This window comes from Idiotropiscis lumnitzeri, chromosome 14, assembly GCF_059441095.1.
Source record: "Idiotropiscis lumnitzeri isolate Australia: NSW breed Sydney's pygmy pipehorse chromosome 14, RoL_Ilum_1.0, whole genome shotgun sequence".
In the NCBI taxonomy this organism is placed as follows: Eukaryota; Metazoa; Chordata; class Actinopteri; order Syngnathiformes; family Syngnathidae; genus Idiotropiscis; species Idiotropiscis lumnitzeri.
This window is the reverse complement of record NC_142404.1, coordinates 4,896,636-4,917,734: the sequence shown is the minus strand read 5'-3', so window position 1 is coordinate 4,917,734 and position 21,099 is coordinate 4,896,636. Positions and strand designations below refer to the sequence as shown.

At 44.6% G+C, this 21,099-nt stretch overlaps 2 protein-coding genes across 6 annotated transcripts; both read right to left on the bottom strand.

Annotated features, from left to right (window-relative positions):
* Positions 1 to 14,365: 14,365 nt before the first annotated feature.
* Positions 14,366 to 15,439, bottom strand: LOC148323184 (trace amine-associated receptor 4-like). 3 transcript variants are annotated; one of them, XM_088314993.1, is made up of 2 exons: positions 15,258 to 15,439; positions 14,366 to 15,173 (listed from the first exon to the last, which is right to left on the bottom strand). In XM_088314993.1, exons 1-2 carry the CDS (start codon positions 15,425 to 15,427, stop codon positions 14,366 to 14,368), a joined length of 978 nt encoding a protein of 325 aa, XP_088171119.1. In that variant the 5' UTR covers positions 15,428 to 15,439. The 3 variants fall into 3 exon arrangements, with proteins under 3 accessions (XP_088171119.1, XP_088171120.1, XP_088171121.1); XM_088314994.1 differs by having other exon boundaries at positions 14,366 to 15,174; positions 15,352 to 15,439; XM_088314995.1 differs by having other exon boundaries at positions 15,366 to 15,424.
* A 3,743-nt stretch (positions 15,440 to 19,182) lies between these two features.
* LOC148323183 (trace amine-associated receptor 4-like) lies at positions 19,183 to 20,256 on the bottom strand. Of its 3 annotated transcripts, none has more exons than XM_088314987.1 (2): positions 20,075 to 20,256; positions 19,183 to 19,990 (listed from the first exon to the last, which is right to left on the bottom strand). In XM_088314987.1, exons 1-2 carry the CDS (start codon positions 20,242 to 20,244, stop codon positions 19,183 to 19,185), a joined length of 978 nt encoding a protein of 325 aa, XP_088171113.1. In that variant the 5' UTR covers positions 20,245 to 20,256. The 3 variants fall into 3 exon arrangements, with proteins under 3 accessions (XP_088171113.1, XP_088171114.1, XP_088171115.1); XM_088314988.1 differs by having other exon boundaries at positions 19,183 to 19,991; positions 20,169 to 20,256; XM_088314989.1 differs by having other exon boundaries at positions 20,183 to 20,241.
* Positions 20,257 to 21,099: the final 843 nt, after the last annotated feature.

The following is a 21,099-nucleotide window of genomic DNA, read 5'->3' as shown; positions in this document are numbered from 1 at the left end:
GCAAGCTCCGAGCATGGACGGGCTGAAAGCGCCACAAACGTTGTGTTTGGACTCCAGCCATTTGTCCAAAACGTGGAAGGCGTGGAGGGACGAGTTTCAACTTTATGTTGGATTAACTGTTGCCGAGGATGACGAGAAGAGGCGGGTGCGGCTCTTCAGGTACCTGGTCGGCGAGGGCGGCAGGGAGCTGCTCGATACGCTCATGGGGGACACAGCGCAGGCGGAGTGGACGTTGGAAGACATGATTGAGAAATTCGACACCTATTGCAGTCCAGCGGTGAATGAAACGGTGGAGAGGTACAAATTTTTCACGAGGAACCAAGGACCCAGTGAGTCTATTGACAACTATGTTACCGAATTGAAGCTGCTTGCTAAGACATGTAACTTTGCCAACTTGAGAGACTCCCTCATTCGAGACAGAATCGTGTGCGGCATTTGTGACGCCAACATGCGGGAAAGATTACTGAGGGAAAAGGCTTTGACTTTGGATGCTTGCCTTCAGCTGTGCAGAGCAGCGGAGCTGTCCCGGGAAAATTGCAGGACCATTGCTGGACAAGTGGAGGAAGTTCATGTCGTCCACGGAGCTTCACGCCAGCAGCAAGGAGAGAAAGACAACATGGTGGATTGCAAGTACTGTGGTAGGACGCACGAGAGGAGCAAATACAAATGTCCGGCTTTTGGCAAGAAATGCAAAAAGTGTGGTTCGGACAACCATTTTGCGGCAAAATGTAAAGCTCGCACGGAAGTCAAGCGAAAGACGTCGATTCACTGTGTAGAGGACGTTGAAAGTGAATATGAGGACATTCTGTGTGTTAGAGAGGTGACAAAACTTGAAAATGTGAATACCATAAGCTCTAACAAGGAAAGTGACACAAAGCTGTTTGCAGGCATGCTCTTGGGGAAAAATATGGTAAAGTTCCAAATTGATTGTGGCGCTACATGTAACGTATTACCCGTTAACCTGCTGAACACGGATGCGAGACTGGATGAGACGACGTCAGTACTAGTGATGTATAATGGCAGCAAGGTGAAACCACTGGGCAAGTGTAAAGTTAAGCTGAGGAACCCAAGAAACCAGAAACTGTATCGGCTAGAGTTCCAAGTAGTGGATGAGGACTGCACTGTCCCACTTATAGGAAAAAGAGCCAGTGAGGCTATGAAGCTTATCAAGGTGCATTATGAAAATATCATGGCAATGGACAGTATTGTGACAACAGAGAAAGAGACAAAAGGAGAGTGGACATTTGAACAGATTAAGATGGACTTTGCAGATGTGTTCTCAGGAGATGGGTGTCTGGAAGGAGAGTACACAATGGAAGTGGACAAGAGTGTCAAACCAGTACAGCTGCCAAAGCGACGTGTGCCTGTCGCCATGCTGAAGCCACTGAAGGAGGAGCTTCAAGACCTCGAGCGCAGAGGTATTATCGCACCTGTTGACTGTAGCACCGATTGGATCAGCAGCATGGTGGTAGTACAAAAACAAAATGGCAGGCCAAGAATATGCATTGATCCAAAGCCCTTAAACAAGGCTCTCAAGCGCAGTCACTTCCCATTGGCAACTATTGAAGATGTACTCCCAGACTTGTCTAAAGCTAGACTGTTCACAGTGTGTGATGTTAAAAGTGGTTTCTGGCATGTCAAACTTGAAGAGAAGTCTAGCTACCTGACCACATTCTCCACCCCATTTGGGCGCTACAGATGGCTCCGGATGCCCATGGGGATTAGTCCGGCACCTGAGGTTTTCCAGAGGAAATTGAATCAAGCATTGGATGGACTGCCTGGTCTGTATATCATTGCTGACGATGTGCTTATTACAGGCCAGGGTGAGAGACAGGAAGATGCGATAAGAGACCATGATGCAAAGTTGAGACAGTTTCTAGACAGATGTAAACAAAAGAACATTAAATTGAACCCAGACAAGTTCAAACTGAGACAGGCTGAGTGCAATTACATTGGACACAGGCTCACAGCAAGCGGACTGAAAGTAGACCCAGACAAGGTCCGTGCCATTGAGCACATGCCGAGGCCCACAGACGTCAAGGCAGTGCAAAGACTGTTGGGCATGGTAAACTATCTGGCGAAATTTTGCCCCAAGCTTTCAGACCAATGTGAGGTACTGAGACAGTTGACACACAAAGATGTTGAATGGGAATGGATGGAGCAACATGAAACGGCTTTTGCGAAACTTAAAATGATGATTGCAGGTGCTCCTGTCCTGAAGTATTACTGCCCTGAGGAGGATTTAGTGGTGCAATGCGATGCATCGGACACTGGTTTTGGGGGCAGCACTAATGCAGAAAGGCAAGCCCATTGCTTTTGCAAGCAGAGCACTCACGCAGACGGAACGTGGCTATGCTCAGATTGAGAAAGAGTTTTTAGCCATGGTTTTCAGTGTAGAGAAATTTCATCAGTTCACGTATGGGCGTAAGGTCACTGTCCAATCCGATCACAAGCCGCTCGAGACAATTGTGAGGAAACCTCTGTTGAGTGCTCCAAAGAGACTCCAAAGAATGATGCTGCGCATTCAGAAATATGATTTGACTGTAGTGTACGTTCCAGGCAGGGACATGTTACTAGCAGACACGTTGAGTAGAGCATATCTCCCAGAATGCTCACCCCTGGGCTCTGTTGAGGCTGACATAGAAACTGTTAACATGGTACAGCACCTACCTATCTCCAATGACAGCCTGAGCAGGATTAGAGTAGCTACGGAAGAAGATAGAACGCTTCAAACTCTTATTAAGATGATGCAACAGGGATGGCCATCAGACAAAAGATCAATACCGCCGGAGATCAGGCCATACTATTCGTTTCAAGGTGAACTGAGTCACCAAGATGGCAATGTTTTTAAAGGTGAACGTGCTGTTATACCTACCGCACTCCAGAAGGACATCACCAGCCGCCTGCATTCATCTCATCTAGGTGTCGGAGGATGTCTGAGGAGAGCCAGAGAATGCGTTTTCTGGATTGGCATGAATGACCATATTACAGCACACATCACTCGTTGTGACATCTGCAGGTCAGTAGATGACAGACAACAGAAGGAAACACTCAACCCACATGATTTGCCAAACAGGCCATGGGCAAAGGTGGGCGTCGACATTTTTCAGTTTGAGAACAAGAACTACCATGTGACAGTGGACTATTACTCGAATTATTGGGAAATAGACTTTTTGCCTGACACTAAATCTGCCACAGTGATAAAGAAACTGAAAGCCCACTTTGCTAGATATGGCATTCCCAGCACTGTAATTTCAGATAATGGACCTCAATACTCATCGGAGGATTTCCACAGGTTCAGTCGGCTGTGGGAGTTTGAGCACAAAACATCATCTCCAGGTTACCGTCAGAGTAACGGCAAAGCAGAGTCTGCCGTGAAGACAGCAAAAAGACTTTTACAAAAGGCTAAAGCGGCTGGGCAGGACCCATATCTTGCGTTATTGGATCACCGCAATACACCGTCACAAGGACTAGACTCAAGCCCGGCGCAAAGACTGCTGAGCCGCCGTACAAGGACACTGCTCCCAGTCAAGCCCAGCCTTCTTCGGCCCAAAGTGATTAGAGCAGGGCCAGTACTGCTGAAAAATCAATTCCGCCAGTGTGCTTATTACAACCGCTCTGCTAGGGATCTCGATGCATTAAAACCTGGCGATTGTGTTTGGGTTCAGCCTTTTCACCCCCACACTAAGTGGAGGTTGGGCAGAGTGAAAAACTGTGTTGATTGCAGATCCTATGACATTGAATTGGATTCAGGTGCTGTTCTGAGAAGGAACCGTAGACACCTCAGGCACGCTCTGGGAGATCCACATGTGAGGCCAATAGACATGGAGGCTGAGGATCCACCAAACACCCAAGCGAGTCCAATACAACCTCAGCCAGCCGCTCCGTCCGATAGGGATAGGCCGATGACAACTAGGAGTGGTAGAGTTATTCACAAGCCGCAGCGGTACAAGGACTTTACTACTTAATCACATGCTTTGGGGATTCTTATTTTTAAGGGTAATTGTAATTGTGGAGAAAAAAAAAAAAAAAAAAAGGGTGGGATTCCTCCTAACAGAGGAGCACTGTTTTGTTTGGGATGTTGAAATTGCATCTGTCACTGAGAAAAAAAAAAACTGTTGTCTCAGCATTGTTCACATTGTATGTGTTCGGCACCAAGTCCAATTTAAAGGACAAGCTTTCCAAAAAGAGAAAGGATGTAACAATATGGTATGCTGTGTTATCAGGTGCATCAGTAGGGGGCACTGCAGGGCAGTTGGATGTGTGTAAGCCTGTTGTTATGACTGCAGGGCATTCGAGGAACACGTTGTTGGAAATAAACGCTGGCCAAGTTGGGTCAGAGCAAAGAAACTGGACTTGTATCTTTTCTTAGAAAACCCCACTTAAACAGAGACAATAGGAGAGTGGACATTTGAACAGATTAAGATAGACTTTGCAGATTTATTCTCAGGAGATGGGTGTCTGGAAGAAGAGTACACAGTGGAAGTGGACAAAAGTGTCAAACCAGTACAGCTGCCAAAGCGACGTGTGCCTGTTGCCATGCTGAAGCCACTGAAGGAGGAGCTTTAAGACCTTGAGCGCAGAGGTATTATCGCACCTGTGGACTGTAGCACCGATTGGATCAGCAGCATGGTGGTAGTACAAAAACAAAATGGCAGACCAAGAATATGCATTGATCCAAAGCCCTTGAACAAGGCTCTCAAGCGCAGTCACTTCCCATTGGCAACTATTGAAGATGTACTCCCAGACTTGTCTAAAGCTACACTGTTCACGGTGTGTGATGTTAAAAGTGGTTTCTGGCATGTCAAACTTGAAGAGGAGTCTAGCTACCTGACCACATTCTCCACCCCATTTGGGCGCTACAGATGGCTCCGGATGCCCATGGGGATTAGTCCGGCACCTGAGGTTTTCCAGAGAAAATTGAATCAAGCATTGGATGGACTGCCTGGTCTGTATATCATTGCTGACGATGTGCTTATTACAGGCCAGGGTGAGAGGCAGGCAGATGCAATAAGAGATCATGACGCAAAGTTGAGACAGTTTCTGGACAGATGTAAACAAAAGAACAAATTCAGACAAGTTCAAACTGAGACAGGTTGAGTGCAATTACATTGGACACAGGCTCACAGCAAGTGGACTGAAGGTAGACCCGGACAAGGTCCGTGCCATTGAGCACATGCAGAGGCCCACAGACGTCAAGGCAGTGCAAAGACTGTTGGGTATGGTAAACTATCTGGCGAAATTTTGCCCCAAGCTTTCAGACCAATGTGAGGTACTGAGACAGTTGACACACATAGATGTTGAATGGGAATGGATGGAGCAACATGAAAAGGCTTTTGCGAAACTTAAAATGATGATTGCCGGTGCTCCTGTACTGAAGTATTACTGCCCTGAGGAGGATTTAGTGGTGCAATGCGATGCATCAGACACTGGTTTGGGGGCAGCACTCATGCAGAAAGGCAAGCCCATTGCTTTTGCAAGCAGAGCACTCACGCAGACGGAACGTGGCTATGCTCAGATCGAGAAAGAGTTTTTAGCCATGGTTTTCAGTGTAGAGAAATTTCATCAGTTCACGTATGGGCGGAAGGTCACTGTCCAATCCGATCATAAGCCGCTCGAGACAATTGTGAGGAAACCTCTGTTGAGTGCTCCAAAGAGACTCCAAAGGATGATGCTGCGCATTCAGAAATATGATCTGACTGTAGTGTACGTTCCAGGCAGGGACATGTTACTGGCAGACACGTTAAGCAGAGCGTATCTCCCAGAATGCTCATCCCAGAGCTCTGTCGAGGCTGACATAGAGACTGTTAACATGGTACAGCACCTACCTATCTCCAATGACAGCCTGAGCAGGATTAGAGTAGCTACAGAAGAAGATAGAATGCTTCAAACTCTTATTAAGACGATGCAACAGGGATGGCCATCAGACAAAAGAGCAATACCGCCGGAGATCAGGCCATACTATTCGTTTCAAGGTGAACTGAGTCACCAAGATGGCATTGTTTTTAAAGGGGAACGTGCTGTTATCCCTACCGCACTTCAGAAGGACATCACCAGCCGCCTGCATTCATCTCATCTAGGGGTTGGGGTTGGGGGATGTCTGAGGAGAGCCAGAGAATGTGTTTTCTGGATTGGCATGAACGACCATATTACAGCACATATCGCTCGTTGTGACATCTGCAGGTCAGTAGATGACAGACAACAGAAGGAAACACTCAACCCACATGATATGCCAAACAGACCATGGGCTAAGGTGGGCATCGACATTTTTCAGTTTGAGGACACAAACTACCATGTGACAGTGGACTATTACTCGAATTATTGGGAAATAGACTTTTTGCCTGACACTAAATCTGCCACAGTGATAAATAAACTGAAAGCCCATTTTGCTAGATATGGCATACCCAGCACTGTAATTTCAGATAATGGACCTCAATACTCATCTGAGGATTTCCATAGGTTCAGTCGGCTGTGGGAGTTTGAGCACAAAACATCATCTCCAGGTTACCCTCAGAGTAACGGCAAAGCATAGTCTGCCGTGAAGACAGCAAAAAGACTTTTACAAAAGGCAAAAGCGGCTGGGCAGGACCCATATCTTGCGTTATTGGATCACCGCAATACACCGTCACAAGGACTAGACTCAAGCCCGGCGCAACGATTGCTGAGCCGCCGTACAAGTACACTGCTCCCAGTCAAGCCCAGCCTTCTTCGGCCCAAAGTGATTAGAGCAGGGCCAGTGCTGCTGAAAAATCAATTCCACCAGTGTGCTTATTACAACCGCTCTGCTAGGGATCTCGATGCATTAAAACCTGGCGATTGTGTTAGGGTTCAGCCATTTCACCCACCACACTAAGTGGAGGTTGGGCAGAGTGAAACACTCTGTGGATTGCAGATCCAATGACAATGAATTGGATTCAGGTACTGTTCTGAGAAGGAACCGTAAACACCTCAGGCGGCGCGCTCTGGGAGATCCACATGTGGGACCAATAGACATTGAGGCTGAGGATCCACCAAACACCCAAACGAGTCCAATACAACCTCAGCCAGCCACCCCGTTTGATAGTGATAGGCCGATGACAACTAGGAGTTGTAGAGTTGTTCACAAGCCGCAGCGGTACAAGGACTTTACTACTTAATCAACATGCTTTAGGGATTTTTTTTTTTGGGGGAATTGTAATTGTTGGAAAAAAAAAACAAAAAAAAACTGTTGTCTCAGCATTATTCACATTGTCATGTTTTTTTTCTTCCTTGTGTGTGTTAATGTGTTTTCAGCACCAAGTCCAATTTAAAGGACAAGCTTTCCAAAAAGAGAAAGAATGTAACAATATGATATGTTGTTGTTATCGGGTGCACCAGTAGGGGACACTGGGGGGCAGTTGGGTGTGTGTGTAAACCTGAATATAGGATTAGAGTGGATTGGAGGAGCTGGTTGTTGCAAATAAAGGCTGGCCGAGTTGGGTCAGAGCAAAGAAACTGGACGTGTATTTTTCTTAGAAAACTCCCACTTAAACACCCAGAAATGGGTTAAATTATGTTGTGGTGGGTGAAAGCGCTATTCCTTAGCATTCTGGACAAAGGGAGGCTTCCAACTTTTCCATTCTTAACTTATTATTGCTATTTTCGGCTTTTGTTTAGTTATCCATATTGTACTGAGCAGCTCAGACAGCGTTGTGTACTGAACAATTAACCTCTTGACTAACTTGCATAACAAACCATGATGATTTGGCACTTTTCCAATGAGATTATAATTTGGAGGCAGAAGGTTAGGGTTCAGGTGCAAATGGTGTACCAGGTGATGTCATGTATTTTCATTTACCATAAGCAAAAATGGTTAATCCATCAAACCTCACCAATCTGCCTCAGGAAGTCATTCTTTGAGGCAGCATGGTGGACGAGTGATTAGCATATTCAGGACTGGCACAAAATAAAAATCAGCCCCAGCATTTTAGCTTTGACTGGCCCATACCACACATTCATGTGTAGGCACCAGGTTTATTATAGTTTTGGAATTTTAATTATAGTTAGTTTTTATTTTATTTTGAGTTTTGTTTTTTTAAATTTAGTTGGTTTTAATTATTTTTCAGGAGGTCTTTGTTAGTTTATAATAATTTACTAATATTTTTTTCAAAAACGGTTTTAGTTTAGTTTTAGTATTCGTTTTTGTTTTTAAAGAAATTAGCTTTACTTGTGTGCAGGATTAAACAAATGCTATATTAAGAATTATATAGTAAAAATTCGACATAAATTTTATTTTTAAAATATATAATACAGGGTACAGTTTAACAGTCCACAGATTTTGGATTACAATAAATGCAGTAGATTACGCCGCTTCTAAAGTCTGTATTTAAATAGAGCTAGGATGCCTTGTTTGCCAAGTTGCCAACTTATAAAGTGGATTTGTGGATTGAATTCTTGTTAAGAAGTATTAAATCCAGTTGTACAGTGTACTATTTTTTGTAGACTATATACATTTGTTTCATATATGAAACAAAAAGGAAAGCACTTTTTACCGGTCTGAGTTAAATGTCAAGAGCAGGTGAGTCTTTCGACCCAAAGCCATCACGGACAAAAGCCACACGCAAACTTATCTCCTAGGAGCGTTGTCATCTGCAGGCTATTTTTTTTTTATTGGCTGCTGCTTGATAATGTCACTTCTCTGCGACACACGATAAGTGAACTACAACTCCCAGACGACTGATTGACCTTCTCTTTTTACGGCTAATGGCTGAGCACTATTATTGAAATGAATTCTGTTTAATTTAAGTTATTTCGTCAGTTTTCACTAACTAAAATAACTTTGGTTGACAGGCACACAACTACACTGCTCGTAAGCCCCACTGCAGCTGAGAAGTTATTGTTTGTCATACCATCCACATGCATGTCAGGTGAATAAGAACTGAATTTTAACGTTGTGCAAGAACAACAGTTACAATGTTGCGCAATTAACAATTCTTAATTCTCAACAAGGATTATTTTATCACAGGATTATTTTGATCATTGCTAATAGTTAAAATTCTTCGACTTATCAGATCATGTAAATCGCAGAACATCGCTCCAGTAAGCAGCTGCTCTTATACAACCGTTGTTATCTCACAGCCCAAATTCTTTAAGGTATGTTCAAATTAAAAATCGATAATAATTGAGATAGTACATTCAATGTTGATTAAACGTATCTTTATCTGCTGGCATTCCTGACATGATTATAAATAATAGTACTTAAATGCAGTGTGGCCTTTAACATTTATTTGTATCTGCATTTTAAAATGGAACCAACAACTACTGTATACACTATGCACACTTGCGCTGTTAATACTATAAAGCATCTACGAAATAAATAAATAAAATAAATACTTGTAAACATATTTTACTCTTCTCAGGTATAAAGCATTTTTAATGCAAAAGACAGTAAATAAAAATGATCACATTTCGTAGACCTACAAGCCTACATTAAAGTGATGTTTACTACTAAGCATTAATGTGTTTCAAGGAGGGGAAGATCTGATACCGGTAGTTCAATATTGCAATGGTACAAAAAAATCCAACTTTACAACAGTCTCATCTCTAGTTTTTATTGGTAGGCAAATGTCCTGGGAAGTGTGAGAGCCATGGATGTACAATTAAGATGATATCTGGTTAATGTCAAATTTCAAATATGCCACACGAGCCCACCAAACAAGCTTGCAAATTTGAATCAGAGCCTGTTGCTTATCAGTTAGCTATAGCATGTCTCTCTTATTACCCAGCCATAGCATACATAGAACATGGACTATTCGCTAGCGCGAGTACATCACTAGGTATTACATACTGCACAGCAATAAATTCAACTCATATTATAACATTTGTTTCAAGTCCGATTAAGTCCAACTTTTTATTTGTGTTTGCTTGGTCTTATTGGCACCAACTGAGGCACAGCATCGATATACCCACCAGGACATCGTGGACATTGGATATCGATGCAAAATAACCATCACAGAGGAATTTTGCTATGATCGCAAAATTCCGGACGAACTGGCGAGGCCGCTCACCGTGGCTTGCCATCGGGATCGGGAGGCGGCGCAGGCGACGCAGAGAGAGGAAGCAGAAGCGGGGCTGCAGGTCCGGTTTCTTGCTACGGCTGCGACGGCAGCCCCACAGGCAACCACTGCCGAATCTCTACCTCACCAACGCCAGATCCGTGGTCCACAAAATCGACGATCTGGGATTACAAATCCTGGGAAACCGCTATGTGCGAGACAGCAGTGTGATCGTCATCACGGAGTCCTGGCTCCACGCCAACGTCCCTGACGCTAGCATCCAGCTGGCTGGGCGCTCGCTACATCGCGCGGATCGGACGAGGGACACCGGTAAGAGCAGGGGCGGGGGGCTCTGTGTTTACGTGCATGAGAACTGGTGCGGCGATAGCACGACCGTTGAGAAGCACTCTTCCCCCGACATCGAGTTCATGTCCGTTAAATGCCGGCCTTATTTTCTCCCGAGGGAGCTAATGGTAGTGATCGTCACAGCTGTTTACATCCCTCCCGACGCTAGCACTAGCACGGCGCTCTCGCTGTTCGCGTGCGTCATCAATAAACATCAGCGGGCCCACCCTGATGGCGTTCACATAGTAGCGGGGGACTTTAATAAGGCCAATCTAAAGACTGTACTCCCAGAGTTCCACCAGCATGTCAAGTGCCCAACGAGGGGAGACTACACTCTCGACCATGTGTACTCGAACATCAAGCATGCATACAGGGCCCTCCCACTCGCCCCCCTCGGCCAGTCAGACCACCTGTCCTTGCAGCTCGCACCTGGGTACACCCCTCTCAGGCACAGATTCAGGCCCACCACAAAGACTGTGAAAACCTGGCGTAATGATGTACTGGACTACATCAAGTTCTGCATGGACCTTCCCAAATGCGAAGCCCTGGATCTCCAGCCAGGTCCGCTCTCTCCTCAAGGCCCGTGACGCTGCCTTCAGGTCAGGCGACAAAGCCCAGTACAGGGTGGCTCGTGCTGACCTGAGCAAAGGCATCAAGCTAGCCAAGGCAAACTACAAGAGGAGGCTGGAGGCCCACCTTGCCAGCAACAGACCACGGGAGGTGTGGCAGGGTCTACGGAGCATCACCAACTTCCGAGGCAGCAGCACGACCTCTCTAGACCCGAGTGCATCGCTGGCAGGGGAGCTTAACTGCTTCTTCGCTCGCTTTGACTCGCCCCAATCGTCACACTCCCGCACTTCATGCCTCAACTCCCCCCCACTCACCGTAGAGGAACACGATGTGAGGCGCGCGCTCCTGGCTATTAACCCCAGGAAAGCTACTTGACCCGACGGAATACCAGGCAAGGTCCTCAGAGCATGTGCCCACCAACTGTCACATGTTTTCTGCAGGGTCTTCAACCGCTCCCTGGCTCAAGCAGTCATCCCCTCCTGCTTGAAAACCTCCACCATTATTCCTGTCCCCAAAAAGTCACCCGCAGTCCTCCTGAATGACTACCGTCCTGTTGCTCTCACACCAGTCATCATGAAGTGCTTCGAGAGGCTGGTTCTCCAGCACATCAGGGACTGCCTTCCTCCCACTCTGGACCCCTACCAGTTTGCATACCGGGCTAACAGCACTGAGGACGCCATTGACACTGCTCTGCATGTTGTGCTGGGCCACCTGGAACAGCAGCAGAGCTATGCAAGCTTGCTCTTTGTGGACTACAGCTCGGCATTCAACACAATCATCCCAGACATCCTCGTCGCCAAACTGGACATTCTCGGCCTCCCTGCCCTCACACGCATCTGGATTAAGGACTTTCTGACCAACAGACCCCAGACTGAGTTGCTCGGCCACTACACGTCCTCCACCCGTACGCTGAGCACCGGTTCCCCTCAAGGATGCGTGCTGAGCCCTCTCCTATACTCCCTCTACACCTACGACTGCAGCCCGGCCCACGGTAAGAACACCATCGTCAAGTTTGCTGACGACACGACAGTGGTCGGTCTGATCTCGGAAGGTGACGAGACAGCCTACAGAGAGGAGGTCCAGAGACTGACGGCTTGGTGCGAGGACAACAGACTGCAACTCAACATTGCAAAAACAAAGGAGATCGTCATCGACTTCAGGAGGAACAAGACGGTGCCATCCCCCCTCTGCATCGAAGGCGTGTGTGTGGAGAGGGTCCACACGTTCAAGTTTCTGGGAGTACAGATCTTCGATGACCTTTCTTGGACACACAACACCACAGCAGTGGTAAAGAAGGTCCACCAGCGTCTGCACTTCCTGAGAGTCCTCAGGAAATTCAACCTGGACAGGAAGCTGCTGCTGGCCTTCTACCACTCGTCCATCGAGAGCCTGCTGACGTACTGTGTCTCCACCTGGTACAGCGGCTGCACTGAGGCGGACAGAGTGAGGCTCCAGAGGACGGTCAAAACAGCGCAAAGGATTATTGGCTGCCCTCTCCCCTCACTGTCGGACATCTACACCCGCCCGGTGCCTCAGAAGGGCTCACAACATCGTCAAAGACAATACCCATCCAAACTCACACCTGTTCGACCTGATGCCCTCTGGCAGGCGCTACAGGTGCATCAAATCAAGGACCAATAGACTGAGAAACAGTTTCTTTCCAAGAGCCATCTCCATTCTAAACTCTCACACACACACACACGACCACCCTTACCTTGCAGAACAGCAACGTGATGTGTTTTCATATATCCTATTCAGTATTATTTCCATTGCACTAACTATTCTCTTATTTATCTAATTTATATATTTATCTGAATTATTGTTGTATTGCACTGGAGAGGGGAGCTCTCTAATCTCGTTGCACACTTGAGTACAATGACAATAAAGGGATTTCTGATTCGGATCTCACACCCTCGACACCCTTGGTGATACATCTTCAGTTTACCTCAATGTTTTTTCAAGCTATTAGGTGGTGACACTTGGGTTTGTAAAATTTGTAGCACATTTGAGTAGAGTTGTCTGACAATAACTCCTCCAAGTGCAATCAGAAATACGAGATGGTTGTCTTGCTTTTCTGGCAACGTACCGCCTCCCTGTTGCTACGCCATTGGGACATGTACACTCCGACATCTTACCGGCAAAGTTTATTATCTCCTTTCTCATTGATTTGTTCATTTGTGTCACATACAAGCCCAAGTGCAATGTATAAGATACAATCATCTCAAACAATCTACTTTTCATGCTAATCATATTTTCAGGAGTGGCCGCAGAGTCGGAGATGGAGACGGACATGCAGTGCTGACAGCCATGCAGCCATTAGCGCGATGTGTGTTCGGGTTTGGTTCATTTTTGCTGTGAATGGCGAACACCCACAGTACAGTCTGATCTAGTTGTTTTATTAGTCTTATTCTACCCAGCAGCCTGGAAAAAAAAACAACGAAACAAATATTTTTTCTGTAATATTTTTATTTCTAAAATATATTTATTACTTCCAATTGTATAGTAGCTTCATAGGTCTCCTCTTTGCCACCACTTGTCTTTTAAGCTGCATAGCATTAAAAAAAACAAAAGAAAACAAGGTGTCATCATGCAAAGAATTTGCGACTTATCAGTAAGGCATATTGTCATGTACTGTATCCTGGATCACAACAAAAATCTTGTTTTCTTGTTTTGACAATAATTCAAAGCATATCTGCGCCACAATGCATTTTTTATTCTATTTTTATCTAAGAACACTGGTCAACAAATTTCACACAGGCGCAAGTAAATGTTTCTTGTAATTTTTTTGGTGAATATTCCGAATCTGCCCTATGCCCATTTTTTCCTGTCAAGCATATGAGGTTTTCATTAGACTAATAAAAATAAATAAATAAACAAATAAATAAATAATAATAATAACAATATTATCAATAATAATAATAACTTTCAAACAACTATAGTATTAAGTATTAACTGTAAACTCTCATTGCCTATCAATTACTTACTCATCTAAACAGCTGCAAATGATCATCGAGATTGTTTCTGAGTGAGTACTGTAAATACTGTATGTAAAAAAAAAATAAAGGGGGGCATAGCAAATTGGCAACAAATCTAATAAGAACTAATTTCATAGCATTACAAAATATAAAAACAGATTATAACTGTGAGATATCTTCTGTATTTTATAGAACAGAATCCATTTGATTGCTCTCAGCAAGCTACTGCAATTCAAACTTCCCACATAGTAGATCTGTGTGTACAGGATGACATGATTAAATACTGGATACTAAACCGTTTGAAGGTTGAAAGGATGCTCATTTGTCTGTAGTACAAATGAAATCAATAAATATAAGTACACTAAAGCTCGAAACAAAATAGTAACGTCATCCACATTTGAACCGGAATGGAGAATTATTCTGTTCTGCTCAGCACGAAATGTGGAAAGCATGCTGGCTTGACTACATTGTCTTGGCTTGACTGGAATCAGACTTCAGGATCTGCAGTGTCACAATGAGCTTAATGGACTTCCTGAACCAGGGATAGAAAATCGCATAGATCAGCGGATTTAAACAGGAGTTGAAGTAGAACAAGCAGATGATGAAGGCTGCAGATGACGCATTAAGTACGATATTCTCGCCCGAAATGGTGATGCAGAAATATGGCATGATGCACGCAATAAACACCACCACCACCACACCCAGGGTCCTGGCTGCCTTCAGTTCCGAACTCTTGATAGTTTTGCTGCGTAATGGAACGATCCCCACGTGGGAACGTGTGGCCCGCGCATGAGACAGAGCTACCACAAATACTCTCATATACAGAACCACAATGACAGTGAGCGGGCCTATGAAGGAGACAAAGAGGTCTGTCATTCCCACAGCATACGACACCACAACCACACACTCACCTATACAAGTGTTGAACCTGCCTGGTTGTTTCAGAGAGTCCAAAAAACAAAGACAGTGGAAAACTAACGACACAGACCAACACAGAAAAACACAGATTTGAACTCTGATTTGAGTGACTTTGATTGGATAATGCATTGAGTCACAAATCGCCATGTAGCGGTCGACTGATATGAGCACCATGCTTCCTATCGAGACAGACGTTATGACATAATTCAGAACATTATACACAACACACATCAAGTCACCAAAAAGCCAACAACCATCAAGAAGGAAAATCTGAAACAGGATGAGGAAGCCCACAAAGAAGTCTGAGACGGCCAGGGAAAGCAGCAGCAGATTTGTGGGCGTATGCAGTTGCCTAAACAAAGAAACACTTATTATAATCTCTGGATTTGGACAAAAAGTGTGACAGTACAAATCGAAAAGAAGCACAGTGCCTCACTTGTAGTGAGAGATGGAAATGATGACGAGCAGGTTCAGGGTGCAGGTAATCAGAGAGATGGCTGACAGCAGCATGTAGGAGAGAGTGGCGACTGAGGGAGGACGCTGCGTCTTCCTGCAGGAATTGTTGAGAAGAGGGAAACACAGTGCGGCTTGCTCCTGCATCTCCATTATCGTAGAGAGCAAAAGAGGAGTTGCCTCTCAACTCAGCCGGCTCTGTTTTCATGATGATATTCCTACTGAAGGTCCATGACGTATGACAGTAGCTACGCCTCTTTCTCCTTCTGCATCATCATAATCCTCCCATACTTTGACGTCAATATTCTCTGGTGATCAACTGCAAATCACACAGTTTTACTCGCCAAACCAATGTACACATTTACTGTGGAGACTCTTCACTCAATCAAATCATGTTCATTTTGGTATGCACAGTGTGTTTATGTGCTCGTCGTAATAACACGTCATCACTGAAACAATGCACTGAGCTTCTCTCGGGCGGGCAGCGGCCAGTCAGGCATACCGGGTCCACCGGCCACGAGACCAAAAAAAAAAAAAAAAGGTAAGCAAGTGTTTCTATATGGCTAACAACAATATCCATTGCGGTGACAGCTTCAGAATCAGCCCAAAAAAATTCATCTTGAAAAGTTTTCTTGCACCTATGATGGAAACATTCTACAAAATCTGTTGAAAAGTGTTATTAGTTCCAAAAATAATTTCACTACTTCGGCCAGTCCGCCTGCATAAGTGAAGTGAAGTTTTGGCCAATCGGAGTCGGAATGTACAGGGAGGAGTTCGGGGGTGAGGCCATGGAAAATGACTTCCGGATGGCTTCCAGGAAATTCTGATCCACTATCCAAGATCTCAGGAGGGGGAAGCAGTGTACCATTAACAGCAGGGTGTGTTCTAACTACAGAGGAATCACACACCTCTGTCTCCCTGGTAAAGTCTTTTTAGGGCTGCTAGAGAGGTGGGAATCTCGGATTCAGGAGGATCAATACTTTTCATCCCAGCTGCATGGCACAGTTGACCAGCTTAAAACTCTCGGCAGGGTCCTTGAAGGGTCATGGGAGGTCGCTCAACCAGTCTACATGTGCTTTGTGGACTTGAGTTCGATCGTGCCCCTGGAGGAGTTCTGTGGGGGGGGGTGCTGCGGGAGTACTGGGTACAGAGACTCCAATAAAGACTGTTTGGTCCATGTACCACAGATGTCAGAGTTTGGTCTGCGTTGTAGATAGTAAGTCTGATTCGTTTCCAGTGAGGGTTGGACTCCTCCAAGGCTGCCCTTTGTCACCAATTCTGTTCATAACATTTAGGGATAGAATCTCTAGGTACAAGTAAGGCGTTGAGAGGGTTGGGTTTGGAGGCCTGAGTTCTGTATCCCTGCTTTATGCAGATCATGCGTTACTGTCGGCTGCATCAAGTCGTGATCTCCAACTCTCACTGAAGTGGTTCCTAGCTGGATCTGAAGCGGTTGGGATGAAAATAAGCTCCTCCAAATCTGAGACCATGGTCTACAGTTGGAAAAGGGTGGAGTGTCCTCTCCAGGTCGGGGATGAGATCCTGCCCCAAGCAGAGGAGTTCAAGTATCTTCAGGTGTTCTTCACGAGTGAGGGGAGGCTGTAGCGTGAGATTAACAGGCGGATCGGTGCAGCGTCTGCTGTGATCCAGACTATATATCGGTCTGCCGTGGTGAAGACGGACCTGAGCCGAAAGGCGAGCCCTCGATTTATCTGTGCTGAGGAGCGATGAAGCTACATGCGAATAGTAATGTGAACGCTAGCGCAGTGACCCACTTTTTTTCATGTGAATAAATCCTAACTATTGTGCAGAACGTTTTTACACTTTCACAGGTTGAAATGAACTAGAGTAGAAATGTGCATTTGTATTTTGTTGGCGATCAGTCGCCGTTGTAGACAACGGAACTGACAAAGCATGCTGTATTACTTCGCTTGCCTCCCTGCTGTGACGTAGACGAAACCGTAAAAAAATAACAAGCCAAGCTGCAAAAGGGGGCGTGCCAATTTCTCATCACAAAATAAACCTTAAATCACTTCATAGTCTTTTAGGAGGTGGAATTTAGTGCTGATGTCATTTTGACATGCAAAAATATTATATATGTGCCAATGTTATCCTCATCCTGTCTAGAGCAAACCAAAACCTAGATGACACATAATTTGTTAAATTTCAACAGAAAACCCCCAGAAGTTATGGTTTTCGGTTCCAGTGGCCCTTCCACATACCACCCTCTTGCCCTGGGCCCCCTGGCATCACATCTGAAGCCAGCAGTCTCAAACTTGGGCTTTAATTTGTGCAGTGATTTTGAATTAGATCGACAAATGAGTGCTGTTGTTAGGTTCAGCGTCTTTCGTCTTAGGCAGCTGGCTAAGGCAAAACCCTTCCTTTCTCAACAACACTTAGAAACAGTAATCTTTGCCTTTGTTACATCTTGGCTCGATTATTGCAATGCACTTCATTTTGGCTGGAGCTCAGAAGAGGGAGCACATGACCCAAATCTTGGCCTCTCTTCACTGGCTCCCAGTGCATTTTTGATTTCATTTTATATAGTTCTATTTGACTTCAAAGCTTTAAATGGCCTCTCCCCAGCATACCTTTCTGGGTTCCCCCACCCCTACGCACCTGCCCAGTGCCTCAGGTCTGCGGACGAGACGCTACTGGAGGTCCGAGGACGAAGCGGAGCTCAGGGGCGATCGAGCCTTTTCTGTTGCTAGTCTTTCCCTATTGCTATTTTATGTTATACTGTATATCAGGAGTGGGCAAACTTTTTGGTTGGCGGGCCACAATGGGTTCTAATACCAGGAGCAGATGGATGGAGTGTTTTGGTAACCTCACCTCATGGGAGAAAAAAAAATACATTTAATTTGAAATGAAAGTGAACAAAAGCATTACAGCTATATGTATGTCTTTGAAAAACCACAGTATTTAGAAAATAAAACATGAACACGGTTTATTCATTAAATTTTTTTTCAAGTTCGGCGGGCCGGTTTAAAACGTTTAACGGGTGGCATGTGGTCCCCGGGCCGTGGTTTGCCCACGCCTGCTCTATATGAAGGACTTTGTTACAGCTGCAGCTGAATTTAAACGCCCTATACAAAAAAAGTATTTTTATGTATCGGGTTACCAAATTTTGCTACAAAAAGAGAAAATTAATCCTGGATTTTGTAACACTTTACACTTTGCCGTAGGCGTGTCAGGACTCTCTTGAAAAAGAGGTTTTTAATCTCAAAGGGATATTTCCTATGGGCTATGTAAAGCCCTTTGAGACTGTCTGTGATTAAGGGCTATACAAATAAAATTGACTTGACTTGACTTGACTTGACTTCCTGATTAAATATAGGTTAAATGAAAGGATAAAAAAATATACAAGTAATTTCATAGTTTATTGAAATATACAAAGAGATTATTCTATATTACATTTACATTTCTGCCAGCAAGCTACTGGATTTTTAACTCTTCAAATGACAGAACTATTGTACTGGATGACATAACTAAACATTGAACCAAAACAGATGCAAAAGTCAAAATTGTCATTATCACATGCATTTTTTTCAGTTCTTTAGGACCCACCAGAGAAATCCCCAGAGATTGTGCTTTCACACTTATATCTCAACATATCTCATGTGAATTTTATTTTTTGCATGTTGTTTTTACACAATAAAATCAGTAAGTCTGGAAGACAAAACAGGGAAGGTCTTTCAAATGTGAAATAGGCTCAGGAATGTGTTTGGATGTGGACACCTTGAAGGTTGAAATCATGCATGCTTGTCTACAGTACAGGCTAAATCAATCACTAAATATGAATAAATCTCGAGACAAAATAATAGCTTCATCCACATTTGAAACTGAATATAGAATTATTCTATTCTGCACAGCGCATCAGGTCTGCGGTGGAAAGTATACTGCCTTGACTACATTATCTTGGCCCGGCTGGAATCAGACTTCAGGATCTGCAGTGTCACAATGAGCTTGATGGACCTTCTGAACCAGGGATAGAAAATAGCATAGATCAGCGGATTCAAACAGGAGTTGAAGTAGAACAAGCAGATGATGAAGGCTGCAGATGACGCATTAAGCACGACGCCCTGGCCTGAGATGGCGATGCAAAAATAAGGTAAGATGCACGCAATAAACACGACCACCACCACACCGAGGGTCCTGGCTGCTTTCAGCTCAGAACTTTTGAGAGTTGTGCTTCGGAACATGACGATCCCCACGTGAGAGCGCGTGGCCCGCACCTTGGACAGAGCCACCACAAACACTCTCATATACAGAACCACAATGACAGTGAGCGGGCCAATGAAGGAGACAAAGAGGTCTGTCATTCCCACAGCGTATGTGACAACAATCACACACTCACCTATACAAGTGTTGAACCTGCCTGGTTGTTTCAGAGAGTCCAAAAAACAAAGACAGTGGAAAACTAACGACACAGACCAACACAGAAAAACACAGATTTGAACTCTGATTTGAGTGACTTTGATTGGATAATGCATTGAGTCACAAATCGCCATGTAGCGGTCGACTGATATGAGCACCATGCTTCCTATCGAGGCAGACGTTATGACATAATCCAGAACATAATACACAACACACATCAAGTCCCCAAAAAGCCAACAACCATCAAGAAGGAAAATCTGAAACAGGATGAGGAAGCCCACCAAGAAGTCTGAGACGGCCAGGGAAAGCAGCAGCAGATTTGTGGGCGTATGCAGTTGCCTAAACAAAGAAACACTTATTATAATCTCTGGATTTGGACAAAAGGTATGACAGTACAAATTGAAAAGAAGCACAGTGCCTCACTTGTAGTGAGAGATGGAAATGATGACCAGCAGGTTCAGGGTGCAGGTAATCAGAGAGATGGCTGACAGCAGCATGTAGGAGAGAGCGGCGACTGAGGGAGGACGCTGCGTCTTCCTGCAGGAATTGTTGAGAAGAGGGAAACACAGTGCGGCTTGCTCCTGCATCTCCATTATCGTAGAGAGCAAAAGAGGAGTTGCCTCTCAACTCAGCCGGCTCTGTTTTCATGATGATATTCCTACTGAAGGTCCATGACGTATGACAGTAGCTACGCCTCTTTCTCCTTCCGCATCATCATAATCCTCCCATACTTTGACGTCAATATTCTTCGGGGATCAAAGAAACTGTAAATCACAGTTTTAATTGACAAACAAACCATTTATAATCTTTCAGTAGATACATTTAACTCAATCAAATCACATCCATCTTGGCATACAAAGAGTAAATATGTGCTTGGGTTCACCATGGGGGACCCACAAGGCTCTGTTGTCACCCCACTCTTTTTTAGCCGCTCCATAGATTAGCCACCCGACTTCTATACGTATGCAAATCACAGTCATCCACACGCATGGTAAAGAAGCAGTAAAAGTTAACAACAATAACGAAAAAGTAGCCTAAAAGCTAAACGACTTATGCTTGCGATGAAATTTTTGGGGTATTTTTTTTTTCAAACAAACACACAGCAATCTTTTTTCAACAAGAAAGGGGAAGCAATTAAAACTGTTAAAGAGTTAAATAATTATATTAGATCCTGCATTGTTTTAGAACACATGAATGAGTCACATGTTACTGTACAATTGTCACGTGAGGAGTAGGATTTGGACCCAGAAGCAGACAGGAGACGAAAGTGGCGACGTAAAAGTCTTTATATACAAAAATTCCAAGTAAAAACAAGCAGGGCTGGATTCTGAAGACATGGAAGAAAGCTGACATCCTCACTCGAAGAAAGCTTGACGTACTGACACTGTCACTGAGTAACTCGATCGTAAATACTCAAAAGTGTCAAGCCTATACGACATGATAAAAGA